This window comes from Heliangelus exortis, chromosome Z (assembly GCF_036169615.1).
Source record: "Heliangelus exortis chromosome Z, bHelExo1.hap1, whole genome shotgun sequence".
NCBI lineage: Eukaryota > Metazoa > Chordata > Aves > Apodiformes > Trochilidae > Heliangelus > Heliangelus exortis.
The window spans coordinates 34,298,528-34,312,524 of NC_092454.1; the positions used below are offsets into that span (position 1 = coordinate 34,298,528).

General features: G+C 39.4%; 1 protein-coding gene across 1 annotated transcript in view; it reads left to right on the forward strand.

The window, feature by feature from the left end:
- The first annotated feature begins 263 nt into the window (after window positions 1–263).
- The window catches only part of SLC28A3 (solute carrier family 28 member 3), a 48,024-nt gene continuing 34,290 nt past the window's right edge, over window positions 264–13,997 (forward strand). Inside the window, exons 1-3 of the mRNA XM_071730842.1 lie at window positions 264–433; window positions 8,204–8,299; window positions 11,505–11,587. Of these exons, the coding sequence (XP_071586943.1) occupies window positions 302–433; window positions 8,204–8,299; window positions 11,505–11,587 (311 nt within the window). The 5' untranslated portion in view covers window positions 264–301. The remainder of the gene's footprint in view (window positions 434–8,203; window positions 8,300–11,504; window positions 11,588–13,997) is intronic.

Genomic DNA, 13,997 nt, shown 5'->3' on the forward strand with positions numbered 1-13,997 from the left:
ACTGCGCTGACCTCTCAAAGATGTGGGAAGGAAGGACTTTCCCCCAGGCAAATGAGGAGAGCCTTAAGTCAAGTAAGTGCCCACATTAGCCTTTGGGATCACCCAGAGATACGCCTGTCTCTTGGGGTCTGCAGGAATCCTCGCTCCCATCTCGCCTGAAGAAACACTGAATGCAGTTTCCCACGCTTGCCAAAAGGGGATGTGCTAGGGGAGTGAGTAGGTGGAGCTACGTCTGAGCAACCGGAGAGGACCTCCAGATACCTGGACTTTTAAGTTCCTAAACTACTCGGCGACCCAGTAGATGTCCTGCCCAGGTGCTAGCTGTTGCACTGTGCTTTCAACATTCACCAAAAAGTCTTCTGCTCATGCTAGGCACATGGAGCTGAAGGACACCACCCGTGATCAGTCAGGAGTGCACAATTTGGCCTTTCAGGTAAGCATGGTTTCCTTTGCTTTGTGGGGAAGCTGAAGGACTTAAAAACAATGAACAGTGCTGATTTCAGTCTCTGAGCAAAGAAAAAGCTAATTCTGCTCTCTGCTCGCAGATATTTTATAACACCAACACACTTTGCACTGATGCCCTGCCAAAATACAAAGCACTTGTATAAAAAGCTGGAGCACAATCGACACATTCAAGGTAGTAGGCTCTGCTTACTGCCTTCATCTGCTGCCTCGTATACTGATACCTTTGAAAAGCCTCCTGACTCAGTAATTTCTCATAGGCTGATGGATCTCATAACAAACTCATTCACCTCTCCCCTCTGCTCTACCAGTTGCTGCACTTTCCTGGGGATAGGAAACACAAAGTTCTGTTGATTTTGAGGTCCATCTTATGCAGCAGATGTGTATCTCATTAAAACAGTCTGTATCAATGATACGAGAAAAAAAGTCATGTGAGCATAGTGGGGCATATCTTTGTTTGCTTGAAGTAAGTGCACTTGTCTTGTTCTGCTCCCAAGAAGAGCACAGAGAAGAGGTAAGGAGCTGACCTAGAAAGTACTATATGTTGTACACATAAAGTAATGTTAACAGCCATTTAAAAAAATACAGATTTCATAAGCGGAAGCACCAAAACCTGCTAACCAGTGAGCTACTGTTTTTCAGTGTCCAGCATCCCAGCACCATCACAGAAACTGGAACAATCAGAAATTTGCAAACCCACAGCTTGGCTGGCTTACTCTATTAGTTACAGAAGACAGAACATGTGGGGTAGAGACAGTGGTACTGAAGAGTAATGTATTAGCAAAGTGTTCTTTGCTGTCTTGTACAGTCTCTGATGCTTACACTGACCCTGAGCTCAACTAGCACATACTGGGTGTGGTTATCAACCAGCACTATTCAAATAACACAGAAAGGTCATTGTAAGTGCTAAGTATGTGGAGTAGTAACACCAGTGGCATCCAAACCTTCTGTATTCACTGGCCTATAGAGACAGACAAGCAATAGATTGATTTGATAATCTGCCCATCAGGGAATATTTGTGGAATGTAGAGTCAAGTCCCAACTCCAATCAATAATTCACAATAAGTGGGACAGCTTCAAGAGGAGATAGAGAGATAACTCCTAAAACATGATAGCCCAGTGGTTAGGGCATTTAGCACCCTCAGGACATCTGTATTTCAGAACAGTTAGTCAAGCAATTTGAGTTTGGGTCTCCCTCTGTTCAAGTGAATGAGATAAAGGAAGGCCTCATACCTTTGCATTTTCACACAAAATATATGCCGAGGGCCGAGGACAGTATGATGCAATTCTAAAGTGTGTGCCTATAAACCCGTGAAAGAGAAAAGTCCCACCCTAGCTGCAGAAGCTTAATGTGCAGCCCTCTTCAGTGAATTAAGATGAAAATCATCTCTTTCCTCAGCAGTCTCTATGGAACACGTTCTGCCTTATGCAGCTAGCTTACCTATGCAGGGACCCCAGATGCTTCTTTCTGGTCCATTGCAGATGCTTGCAAGAGTCTGCAAATCCTCTTTGATTTAAATTATTCAAATGCCAAATCACAAAGGCTGTCCAACAATGAAACCTGGGGCTTGTGTCAGATTTTCTAGTTACTTTTGTTTCCTGGACACCAGAAAGTGTTCACAATAACATTTACTCTGTCTTCCTCTGACACAACATATAAGTAATTCCCCAGAGAAGATAAGACACAGAAGGAAATAGTAAACTTCCACATACAGAAAAATAAATTGCTTCACAGTAGGAACCACTGAGAAGAAAAGAATCTCATAATTTTTCCTGTTTTCTTATATTTGAGCTTTTCTTGCACAGAGTGAATGCTTCTCTTTCTTCAAGATACTGTGTCTTCTAATATTTATCAATGAAAGTAATTTCTAAACCACAAAGTGTTCTGGAAATGGACTAATGTAAGCACTTTCAGTATCAGTGTGGGATTCCACTCCATGGGTACCTTCAGATGCATCTGAACCACTAAATGGTTAATGCACAAAGGGATAGAAAGAAACAAGGTAGGGTAGGTGAGGTAGTTTGTTTTTAAAAGTAAATAATTTAAGGAAACAGCTCTCAACATAATACAAAGCATTCAAGGATAACAAGTGATGAATGAAGGGTCAAATCAGAGCTTTATTATGTCTAGAATGAGGCATTGTGCCTTCAGTTGTAGAGGGACTCTTGATGGGCTGAAAAGATTGTAGTACAGAGTAATCAGCCTTTCATACAAGTGGTCAAAGGGGGATAACTATTTGAGCTCTTCTCCATTTCACACTAGCTGTTCATATTTAAACACACATCCTTCTGTACTATGATAGGATTTTTCACTGCACAGAAACACATTACTTTTTCAATCATATTTCAGTAAACCCTTGGGAAGCAGTTAGCCACTGATAACTTTCAGAGTGGGCATGCATCCACATAACACAAAGTTCTATTAACACCATCAATTACATTCAAAACAATGCATGATACTGCAAAATATCAGCAGTATCTGATATATTGTTTATCAGATACTGCTGATATTTTGCTACTTCTTTTGTTTACTACACAGATTCCACTTGAATGTTTGTAGGCATAGAATCAAAAAATGCAAATCCTGCAGACACAGAAGCAAATTTTTAATTTATTAACAGCTCAAACCACTCTCAAAAGAAAACAGAAAACAAACCCCAATTCCACAGGTCTGCTGTACCTCTCATTCTCTCTCCCTTTAGTATGAGGGACATCTTGGTTACTAACAGTCATTTGGGTGTATTACAGACAGCAAGCTATTTCTATTGTGTAGAGCTACCACTCTCCCCAAGCATACTCCTACCCTTCAGTGCAGCATCACCTTAATAAAACCACAATGCAACTGTTAAGATCTGCATGCTACTTTTTTTTTTTTTATTATCTCTTAGTTAGAATCAAGACTGCTGCACTGTTTATATCTAGACATTCAGGTTTTTAATATTTACCACCATCCCCCCTTTAATATGTCATGCAGATTCAGGAACCCAAATCATTATCGTCATGTTCTCATTACTATTCTGATTATCCGTGTTAAATGTCTACATGGCAATGTAATACATTCTGTATCTACAATAATGGCATACATAATGTATAGAAACACTACTGTGTCTCTTGCTTTCAATGTGGTTCAGTTCACTTAACTCTGATGCCACCAGCTGGAGGATCACTAGTTAGTTGCCCACAGATTTTTCTGCTCAGAAACCCTGAAAAACTAAGTAGCCCAAAAACTGAGAATGGATTTACCTAGCTAGTGCTCAGCCTTCATTTATGAGGGTTTGAACTGATGATCCGTACCTCTGCTAATGATGATACTAAACAAGTCACACTTCTTCCTCAAGGAATGGTAAGAGCTGTCTTATTTAATGGAATGGTAGGTGGGACCAAAAAACTGCCTGGCTTTTAAAAGGAAATCAAAATAAGCATAAAATAAATACAATGCAGAGAAAAGAAAACAACTAATAAATATTTATTGATCACCAGTCTTCTGTAGGAAGCATTATGATACATTAAGCATCCAATACATGTTTCCATAGCAGGGCGCTTGAGGAAGGTTCTCCTTCAAAATCCTGACTTCTAAAAATACTACACAAGAACAGTGGTAATGCCCTAAAATATGCAGCTTTCATGCTCCATTTCATTTAAACAAACTCATAGCAAAAAAAATCCTCCCAAAAATGTCATTTATTTCTGTGTTTATCACCATTTTCCACAGCTTCCTTGATGCTCTTCTCTGGTTGGTTAATAAACACTATAGACACTACTATAAATTTATATTTCATGGGTAATGTTGTTGTAATCCTTTTGTAAATTATGAAGATATTGCACTGCTTAGCTCCATCAGACTCAGGCAGGAAATTATGCAGACCCTTTCCACATTTTCAAAACTTTCTTTTTAAAGCCATGCTTGCTTTTAAAAAAATAGTATTAACTGTGACATGAAACTCCAAAACTCTATTTCTTACAGGAAACAGTGAAAGCTAGATGTACCTTTTGGCTCTTTTCTTCTTAGGCTAAGTAAATATTGAGAAAACCCCATTTTTAGTATTCTTGCTGTTGCCATCCTCATTGTGTTTCTTTTACATAGATGTTTTGAATAACTTAATTTCAGAGGTCACGTGCATCTTGTTACCTTCTCAAGAATGTTCAGATTTTTTTCCCCCCATTAGTTTTATTTCTGGATTTTGCTTTCTGCCTCTTTGCTTGTTCTGAGAGCTAATGGATTTTTTTTTTTTTTTTTTTTTTTTTTTTTGGCAGCCATCTTGTGCCAGTGCCAGTCTATCACAGTTTATTATTCTAACCTGATCTAACTTGTTTATCCGGCATTTCAGGCTACTATCCAACTATTCCCACTCACGACTGACATTAATATACTCAGAGGTGGGTGGGTAAGCCTAATTTACAGCCCATTTCAAAACACCTCACAGACTCAGCCAGATGAATTTAAATCTGGCAGGGCACATTCCTTATCTGCTGTTTCTACAGCTCAGATACTGTAGTTTAACACAAGGATAGTGAACGTTCATCCTTCCTACCCTGTACAATGAATGCTATCATCTTCAGGAATTTATAATTGCTATGATTATTAATTAAAAAAATATTCCTCAAGATATAAAATTAACTCCTTCAGAACCATGGCACTCTGGCTAGCAGAAGGCTAGGGAAAATCCGGAAGGATGCACTTCAGTTACACTTATTAAAAGAATAGCAAAGTTCTGAACTGTAAATCGGTTGGCTTCACTTCACCTGTCTGACTGCAATCCAAAATCCAGTGAAATACAACTTGTTAACTTAAAATATTTGCTTTCAAAGCGTGTGTTTCCCACAGATTTCCTGAAGTACCTGATTTTAATCTCCAAAGGGAACATAATGACCCACCCTTGAGCCATGAACAGCTTAAGCAGCTGCCTGGACTCTCTTATCGCCGATCTGTTTCCATCAGTACCTGGGGGCAGGGGGGGGTGTGTGGGGGTGGGGGTGAAGCCAACTATTCCAGAATGTGCTGTTGTGAAGAGCAGGGCTTCGGAAGGCAGGGAGGAGGTGGGAGGGAAAGTAAAAGCATAGTTAACGCAAATGACTTGACAAATGACCTGCTCATCTAAAGAGAAGTAAACAACCACCGAAAGAGCACGTCACTCACAAGTGCGAGGCAGCTCCGTGCCGTTCCCGCTTAATCACACGGTTACGGACAAGAAGGACACTGAGCAGAGCAGACTGCGACGGGAGAAGGGCAACCGCGTGATGCCTTTCATAATATCAGCGCTCAGGGTAGACGGGTTAATTCTGTCATCTTTCAAGGCTGGCCTAAAGGGGAGACAGTTTTCCCACCCCAGCTTCTAGATTTTTTTTTCTTTCACTTGCTGGAGACATAGTAGTTTCGGAAGCGGCTTGGCATGTTTCTGATGTGGTCTGTGCTGGCTCTAGTCCCTGAGGCTTTAACTCCCATTTTCTGTCGCAATGTTAGAATTTGCACAGGTTTCCAGGGAAGTGGAAAAGGACACCGAAAAATGAAGTAGAAACTTTCTTACCTGTACTGGGTGTTTAGGCAACAATCTGCCAGAGCAGAGGATGACCTCAAGGGAGGCTGACATTTTGGTGGAATTGCTTCAGCAAACACTCAGAGAAAACAGGAAAAAAGGAATAGGCAGCTTTGTCACTTGAGCACTGCTGTTCTATTAAATTCTTTTTCTTCAAGGGGTAGAGGTAAATAGCATGCATTGTCACCAAGGAAAAGTTAACAAAATTTCTAAGGGGAGGATGAGATTGTACTTGAAGAACTAGCTGTGAAATCTTAAGAAAATTACTCAGCTTTATGGCATGCATTCAAAGACGGTTTTAGCCAACAGAAGTAGTCTCGTACTGAAGTACACTTGTTACCAATAGTAATCAACTAGTTTGTACTGAATTTGGAATATGCCAGAAATCTGGTATGATGGGTTGAAATGAGCACTTTTTATTCTTGCAGAAAATAACAAATCTATCATTCAGCACTGTGGGATTTTTAGAGTTCCAGGAATCAAGTGATGCTCTTAGCTAGCTTCCTGTAACATTGCTCATACATTCATATATTTTAATTACTCTATAAATGTAACTCGTCATTACTGCTGTTGAACAGTGGGTTGGACAGTCACTGTACTTCTGTCGCTTGTAGATGGCAACTCATACGTTTACTGTTTTTCACGTGTTCACAGACTAAAGTTCTAAGACTCTCTGCTTTTTCTTCCTCAGCAACAAGTATTGAAATATTCAGAGACTATCCTGAGGAGGCTGTGTGTGTCAATTACAGAACTGTTCTCCAGCTTCACTGTGCTGTCCTATGTTGTATTTTAAATGTATTTTAGTGCTACAATTAAGCAGTGCTTCTTGCTGTAATTATTTTTGCACTTAATGGAGTGTTCAGTAGGGGCTTTCATTTTCGACTGCAGGGGCAGCGGTGTTAAACTCCTGAAACAGAGTGCTTAGAAGGCAGATGAATAACAGTGGTGCTTTTTAAACAGAACTACCTCCCTCTTGAGAGAATGCAAAGATACTTTTATCTTAGAAGGACTTGTCTTCAAAGGATGCATCTGGTTTATGAGGGCCAGAGGAAGTGAATCAACAGGTTCTTGCAACTCCCTCCTCTGCCCCCAGACACACAAAGTTCCAGAATGCATTTTCTGAAAACAGCTTATTTTGTTAAGTTTAGAGACAGCTAATAAAAATATGCTACTGGAAAGTGTTGTGGTTGCTTCTAATGACAGGTTTCCAGCAAGAGGAAAAATATATTTTATGAATAGTAGTACTGCTTATTCCTACTCTATCATAATTTATAAGGATTAAGCTTATTTTGTATTGTTTATTTGAAAGTGATGGCTTTCTTGGAATATGTAGATAATAATTTACTGGGTTTGTTAACATGTAAACAATGAGATATTTCGTGCAAAAAAACACAGTAAAATGACCATACTGTAACTTGTTGCTCTAAGAAACCACTGCTTTTTCTACTGATACATAGAATATTTATATCAATTGCAGATACAAGTTATCTGACATTTTGTTTAGACAGCTATCTTACAAAACCAAAATAAGAACCAGACTTTCATGGATCATTAAAAAGAAATCAATTCAAAACATTAAGAAGCGAGAAAACCCAGCTTCAGGAAAAAAAAAAAAAAAAGTGGAAGTAATGGAGCTGTTTATGGCTGTCTTCAGCTCTCAGTACATTCTAATAAAAGGTATACCCCAGAGTATAGCTAGGTGTAGTAGCTAACTGTTCTCTTTAAAGTTACTGTGATTGTTTTATTCCAAGAGCAATATAAGTACATACTAAACAAATATATATTTACTGCATATGCATAAAGAGCTGATATGCTGGGGCAAAGGCACTAACAGCCTGGGGAGAAGAGGGGGGGGGGGGGCAAATAGGCTATTGAGCCCTTTGGAGGGAGAAGGGGTAGAGCTTTGTAGACTTATTGAATCAGTCCTGAGGCAAAGGGCAGCACTGGGAGGTCGTGGGAGTCTGGGTCAAGAAAATATCAGACTCACCTTAGGCTAGCACCATCTGTGACTGACACAGCTTTGTGTAATAGTGCAGGGACTTGAACATCTACCTGGGCTCTGTACATTGAGTTTCAGAGTCTCTGTACTAATAAAGTAAAACATGCAAGCACAGTCGTCAGAGTATGAATCAGTTCTTACAACACATAAGAAAGACTTTCAGCTTTTGATTTGAACTGATAAGATTTCTTATCTTGTCATGCCCCAGGACGACAATAAAGGCATGGATGTTCTAAATTCAAAAGAACTTGGAGACAATTCACACAAGGATTCACAAAATAAGAAAACCGTACATGCTAATCAGGTATGGTGGTTGGTTTTTTTTGTTTGGTTGGTTTTGTTTCCCTTTTCTTTTGAAAAATCTTATGTAAATTTGTAAAACTCTAACTAATTGTTATTAAGGGCTGTGATAATACATCCAAGACAGGTATTTTAACAAAACCTGAATTTGATTTAAAATTCATTAACTGACAGAGAAGCAAGTTCTATTCTCAGAAATCTATTAAGCAAAAAACACAGAAAACTGACAGGATGCGTAGGATTCAGGAAAATGTTCTCTAATATCACAGCAGCTTTGTACAAGGTACAAAAGAGGCATCAGAAATGGTTATCTGTGGGAATACTATGGACAAAGAGTTGTTATTGAATAATTTTCTCCTGAGAAGCAGGAAAAAGAGAAGTTAGAAACATTTGGTCTAATGATAAAATCTTCCAGACAGAGCATATATATTGTTAAATAGCACCTCATCCAAAATAGGAGACATTTCAGACAAACACAAACCAGAGGCTACAGCTCTGATATACATCTGACCAGAGAAGGAAAAGGAGAATACATACAGGTGACTCCATAGTAAACACGTCCAGTTTTAGATCCAGTGCTTGTACCTTCCTCTTCAAATAAAAAAATAGCAAAAAGGAAAATACCAAAACAAAAAAGAATAAAGGGACTTCCAGATCTGATTGAAACAGTTGAAAAATGGAGAAAAGTAGTGGCAGTGAATGAACATTTCCTTTTAATCAAAGAAACCTATTTTCCACTGAAAAAATTCAGCTGAGAGCATTCAGCCACTGCTTTGTGCAAGTGTGGTAGAGATACATACATCCTCACCAACACCTTCTCAGACAGGCTGCACTTGAAGCAGAAGAATTTACTTTGAGACTGTAAAGTATGAACTTTGCTGTGTCCCTTCTTGCAGATGTCCACCTGCTCTGTGCAGTCCTGGGGCTGGGCCCAGTAAGGGCCAAACAGTCCCCAAGAACCAGATCTCATCTTATGTCTGGCCATGAAAAAAAGAAGAAAATTATTTTGTATCCATTGTCTCTTGTGTATCTGCACAGAGGTAGACAAAAAGTGATTTAACACCTTCTGCTGCAGATGTAAGAAGGCATTTTTGCCAGTAAAATTAATAATAATATGAACATATTTGAATACATTGTAAACTATATGAAAAGATGCAATTGATGCTTTTTATGTTACAGTACTTAAAAAATATATTATGCTCTGAAGACAAACTGTATATTTCACAAACTCAGAGAGCTAGAGCCCAGGCTGTGGGTGATCCAGATGAGCTCCTGGCCCAGGGAGGATGCTATGACAATGGGTAAAGCCATGGAGGAGCACAGTCTGGCCTGGGAAGCACATGAAGTAGGGACACTGAGCACGGTGGTGGGAATGGTGGCAGCAGATGTGGAACTTGGACTTCAAGCTATGACCAGGAGGGAGGACAAGGTGCCACAGGGAGAGCATCTATTTGTAAATCTGAAAGCATAGCTTTTTGATCCAGGAAGCTGGACTGCCTTAATTTACTATGTAGTTTGAAAAATCTGTGAGAAGTGCAATATGCTGCAAATTTATTCTGAGGTATCAATGATATTTCAATATTATCAGCACTCATTGTCCCTCAGGTGAGAAGCCCACTTTCTGCAGCTGCTGAGGAGTGCTCCCCGTTACCAAAAATAATAGCAGCTCAGTAGCTGGCAGCATTTGTGTTTTTTAGGTTTGATTTATTTCATAGTCAAGAATAAGGAGAGAAAGAAATTGAGTTAAGTGAAATGAAGCTGTAAGTTACAGCTCCCACCACCATCACCCTTCCAAAAACTTCATTCAGGGGGACAGGGAGACTCCTGTCTGTCTCTCCAAATCAGTTTTTTCCTTGGCAAATGCCTAGCATTCTACATACACACTCTTCCACATCATTTTAATTACTGGCCTTATGTTAATTTTGCCTTTGAGTTGGTTCAGGACTCTCTCTAGGAACTAACCAGGGGCTTTCCAGGACCTTTGGCAGTGCTTGAATCAAGAAGACCAGCCAGGGCCAGGCAGCAGAAGTCCATGCTTTCCACAGCAGTTTGGGGAAGTGCAGTGAGCACAAAATAATAGTGTCACAAAAAGAAAAGATAAACACACCTGCAGCCTGCCATCACTCCCAAGTGCCTGAGCACAAGTGTCTGGCTCCTCTTGAGAGGGTAAGACACAACCATCATCCCAGGAAAACACTGCCTTTGCTGTGGTCCTGGCCAGACACCCAAGGGTAGGTGGACAGCCACACTGCCCTGGCACAGTATCCAGGGGAGGAAAATGCAGTGCAAGGGCCACAAAGGGTCACACTGCTGCCATTTAACACAAAAATCACCTGAAGTGTGTCACTGGCTTCTCCAAAGGCCCTGTCCTGAACATGGAGGTACAGGTGTTTCCCCTCTGCTAGTCTGGACTGGGCTGGGGGAAGTCATAGTGGAGTGGGCAGTGTAGCCCCTGTGGGTGTACCAGGAACGTTCATGGGTCTGTGGGGCTCCCAGCTGCCTCACAGTCCTCAAACATAGTGGAGGTCAGGCCAATGTGGTTTGAAAGCTTTAATACAGTCAGGTTTATTGGATTCGGGTAGCAAAAAGGTGCATTCCTGATGAAAATGCGCTACCTGGCCAAATTCCAGGTGTGTGCTACAAAGCCAGTAGATGCTAATTCACTTTACAGGATTGTTACCTTTTCTGAGCAGCTTTTCTAAAGAATACATTTATTTGTCAGATTTTTTAAACAAAAAGCTCCCCTCCAATTTAGCCATTCTTTATACATAAAATTTCCACCATGTAGAAGTTCTGCAAGGAGAGAAGCAGCAAACTAGAGTCTGGACTGTCAATGAGAGGTGCTGGGGAAGCTGGCTAAATACCAGCTTGGTCATCCCTGCCTGCAGCTCTTGCCATTCGGTGTGCATGCATCTGTACTCTGTATGGGGCCCCCTTCAGCTCTGAGCAACACTGATATATTTTTCCTCCATTGTTTCACCTTTCAAAATTGTGATGGATGGCTTGGGAAAACTCACAGATACAGTCTAACCACTGGGTTTTCTTGGTACTGGTAAGCATTGTTGGCAGGAAGGAGAGCTGGAGCTTCTCCTACTCAGTGTAGTAGGAAAGGTCCTGAGACTACAGCAGCCAGCAGGTATCTGGGTTATTTTTTGCATCTTAACAAGCATGCACCCCTCTCTCAGCCTCGGCAATGATCTGTTTTTCAGGAGGATGAATACATAAATATTGAGAATGATCTACATGAAAACAAATGTGACTCAGTAGATGACGAGCAACCACGCTTGAAAGGGTAATGTCTTTTGGATGAGTAAGTTTTCCACTCACTTCATCCCGGCCTAGGCAGTAAGCTGCCAGTGTTTATACTCCTGAAGCGACAGCTCTTAATTTCACTGCCAAATCCCTAAGATACACAGACCTTTGTATTGCCTAGCAAATTGTGTAATACAGAAACACACTGTATTTAAAATTATTATACCTTTCTGATGACATCTAAAGCCTTGCAAATTAAAGGAGCAATATTTTTTTCTTTTTTTACATTAACTACTTTAATATTTCCATAAGAGCTGTTTTTAAAGCTAAGTCTTAAGCATTTAACTCCCTCTTCGAGGGAGTTAAAGATTTGCTATTGTTCTTCAGTTTGCACAGCTATGTACTCCAGTGTAAAGTAAGAATAGAATAGCTTTTAAAAAGACATTTTCATGGAGCAGAATTTTTGCACTTTATTAGTACTGGGTCAAGCTAACACACAGTGAAAGCAAGCATCTACATTTTGCATGAGGATTAGAGTTGTTTTGGCAAAATCTACAAACCCTGCATAAGACTTTAAAAAATTAAGACATTTTATTTGAAATTATATTTTAATGTCTTAGTATTTTTTCTGTCATACTAAATCTTCATATAAACCATCATAGAAATCACAGAATGCTTTTCCCCTGATTTCTATGGTGGCACTATTTCATACAGCACACCATTTTAGCTTAGAACCTGCCTTTCTATCAGCAGATCTAGCAACTCACTGTGCATCTCAAATGGGTGTTTTCTGTCTTGGAAAGATTTCATACCTGTACAAATGATATTGTTATCTACAGAAATAGTTGTGAAGATTTTAATTCTGCTTTTGATTTGTATGTATAAAGGCTAAAGACTCATTAATATGATCAGGTTTATAGTTACCACCACATTAAAATAATGCTTCAAAAGTCTGGCAAAAGTATTTAGAAGTCACTAAAATATTCTGTTTCTCCTCTCTGATCTTTGGATGTATCTCATTCCTTTAGCAGTACATAACATAAACACTTTCTTGTTTAAAACATTTAGATTCTTGTCTAGCAAAAATAAGAGCTGAATTTTGATACAGCAAACATCCAGTGTCAGTATTCAGCATCTCTCCAGAAGTAAGCTGATTGCAAAGGCAAGTGTTGCCATGCAAATGGCCATACAAGGTTAACAGGGTCTCTGCCCCTCAGAACTGGAAGAGTCACTTGACATCCATACAGAGATGGGTTGAACTGGGGCAGAGATGAAGCCTGCGTAATTTTTATTTGTTCCTGTTTATTTGTAGTCCTAAGAGGAGCTGAGGCATAAAATGTTTAATTCACAGGCCTTACTTTTCCCGAGATCTTGTTCTTCTGTCATCAGCAAGTACAATTGTCTCACGTAACAAAAGCTCCTCTTAGGCTGGAAACTGAAGGGCACTTTAATATGATTACATTCAGGCTACATCTTGTTCCATGCTCTCCAGTTTTGTACTTGGTTTTGTACTTTGTCTAGGCTTATTTTTATGTTGAGCACCGGAAAAAGGCAGTAGTACCTCTAGCAAGTTATTTTTTGTAAATTTTCTCCTAAAAGCAAGCACTAATGTGATCTTATGTCTTCCTTGTACGTGCTTAAAAAGGGGCATTCGCAAAGCCAGCTTCAATTTTGAATGTGTCATCAATTTGTTTCAACAGGAATCAATGAACAGTCTTTGGTCTGAGACTGCCTCTTTTGAAGACTGGTCAGTTAATAACAAAGACTCACGATAGGTTCAAAATGCTAATGTACACTTACAGCTTATATGCAGACCAGAAAATTGATTTCTGAGTTACAAAATGCAAGCAATAGTTTTGGCATATTCAACTGTTTCACATTAAAATACTCCTTTAATATTCTTAACTGATACCTGCTTTTTCAACATCTCTGCTTAATTAAAAGCCATGCTGCACTTTAGGCCTATAGGATGAACTGTTAGCAAATAATGTTTCCTTAGTAAATTAATCAATTCTCATAAAAAGGTTTTTTTCTCTGCCAACTTTCGGAACAGAGCTGCATATTTATGACATAGGTGCATAAACATTTAAGATATCCTGCTGCCAATATGGTAATCACCTAAATCAATAAAATACCAAGAGATGTTGGAGTAACAAAAAGATTACATAAATTGTGATCCTGAAATAGCAATTTTAAATCCCAGAGGGCTCATAAGTAACTGTAGATAATTTTTTTTTTTGTTTTGTTTTTGTTTGTTTGTTTGTTGATGGACTGTAAATTTGATTAAATAACTCTGGCTTGTTTATGCATCTATCTCTCATTTCCTGTTGTATCTGCTCTCTCTGAGATTGGGTAGGCAACCTAATGTTCCTAAAAGTTGAAAAAAATAGAGCTGTTATTTGTGAGACAACAGCAATTCCCAGAACTAAAACTGAAAAATCAAAAGCAAT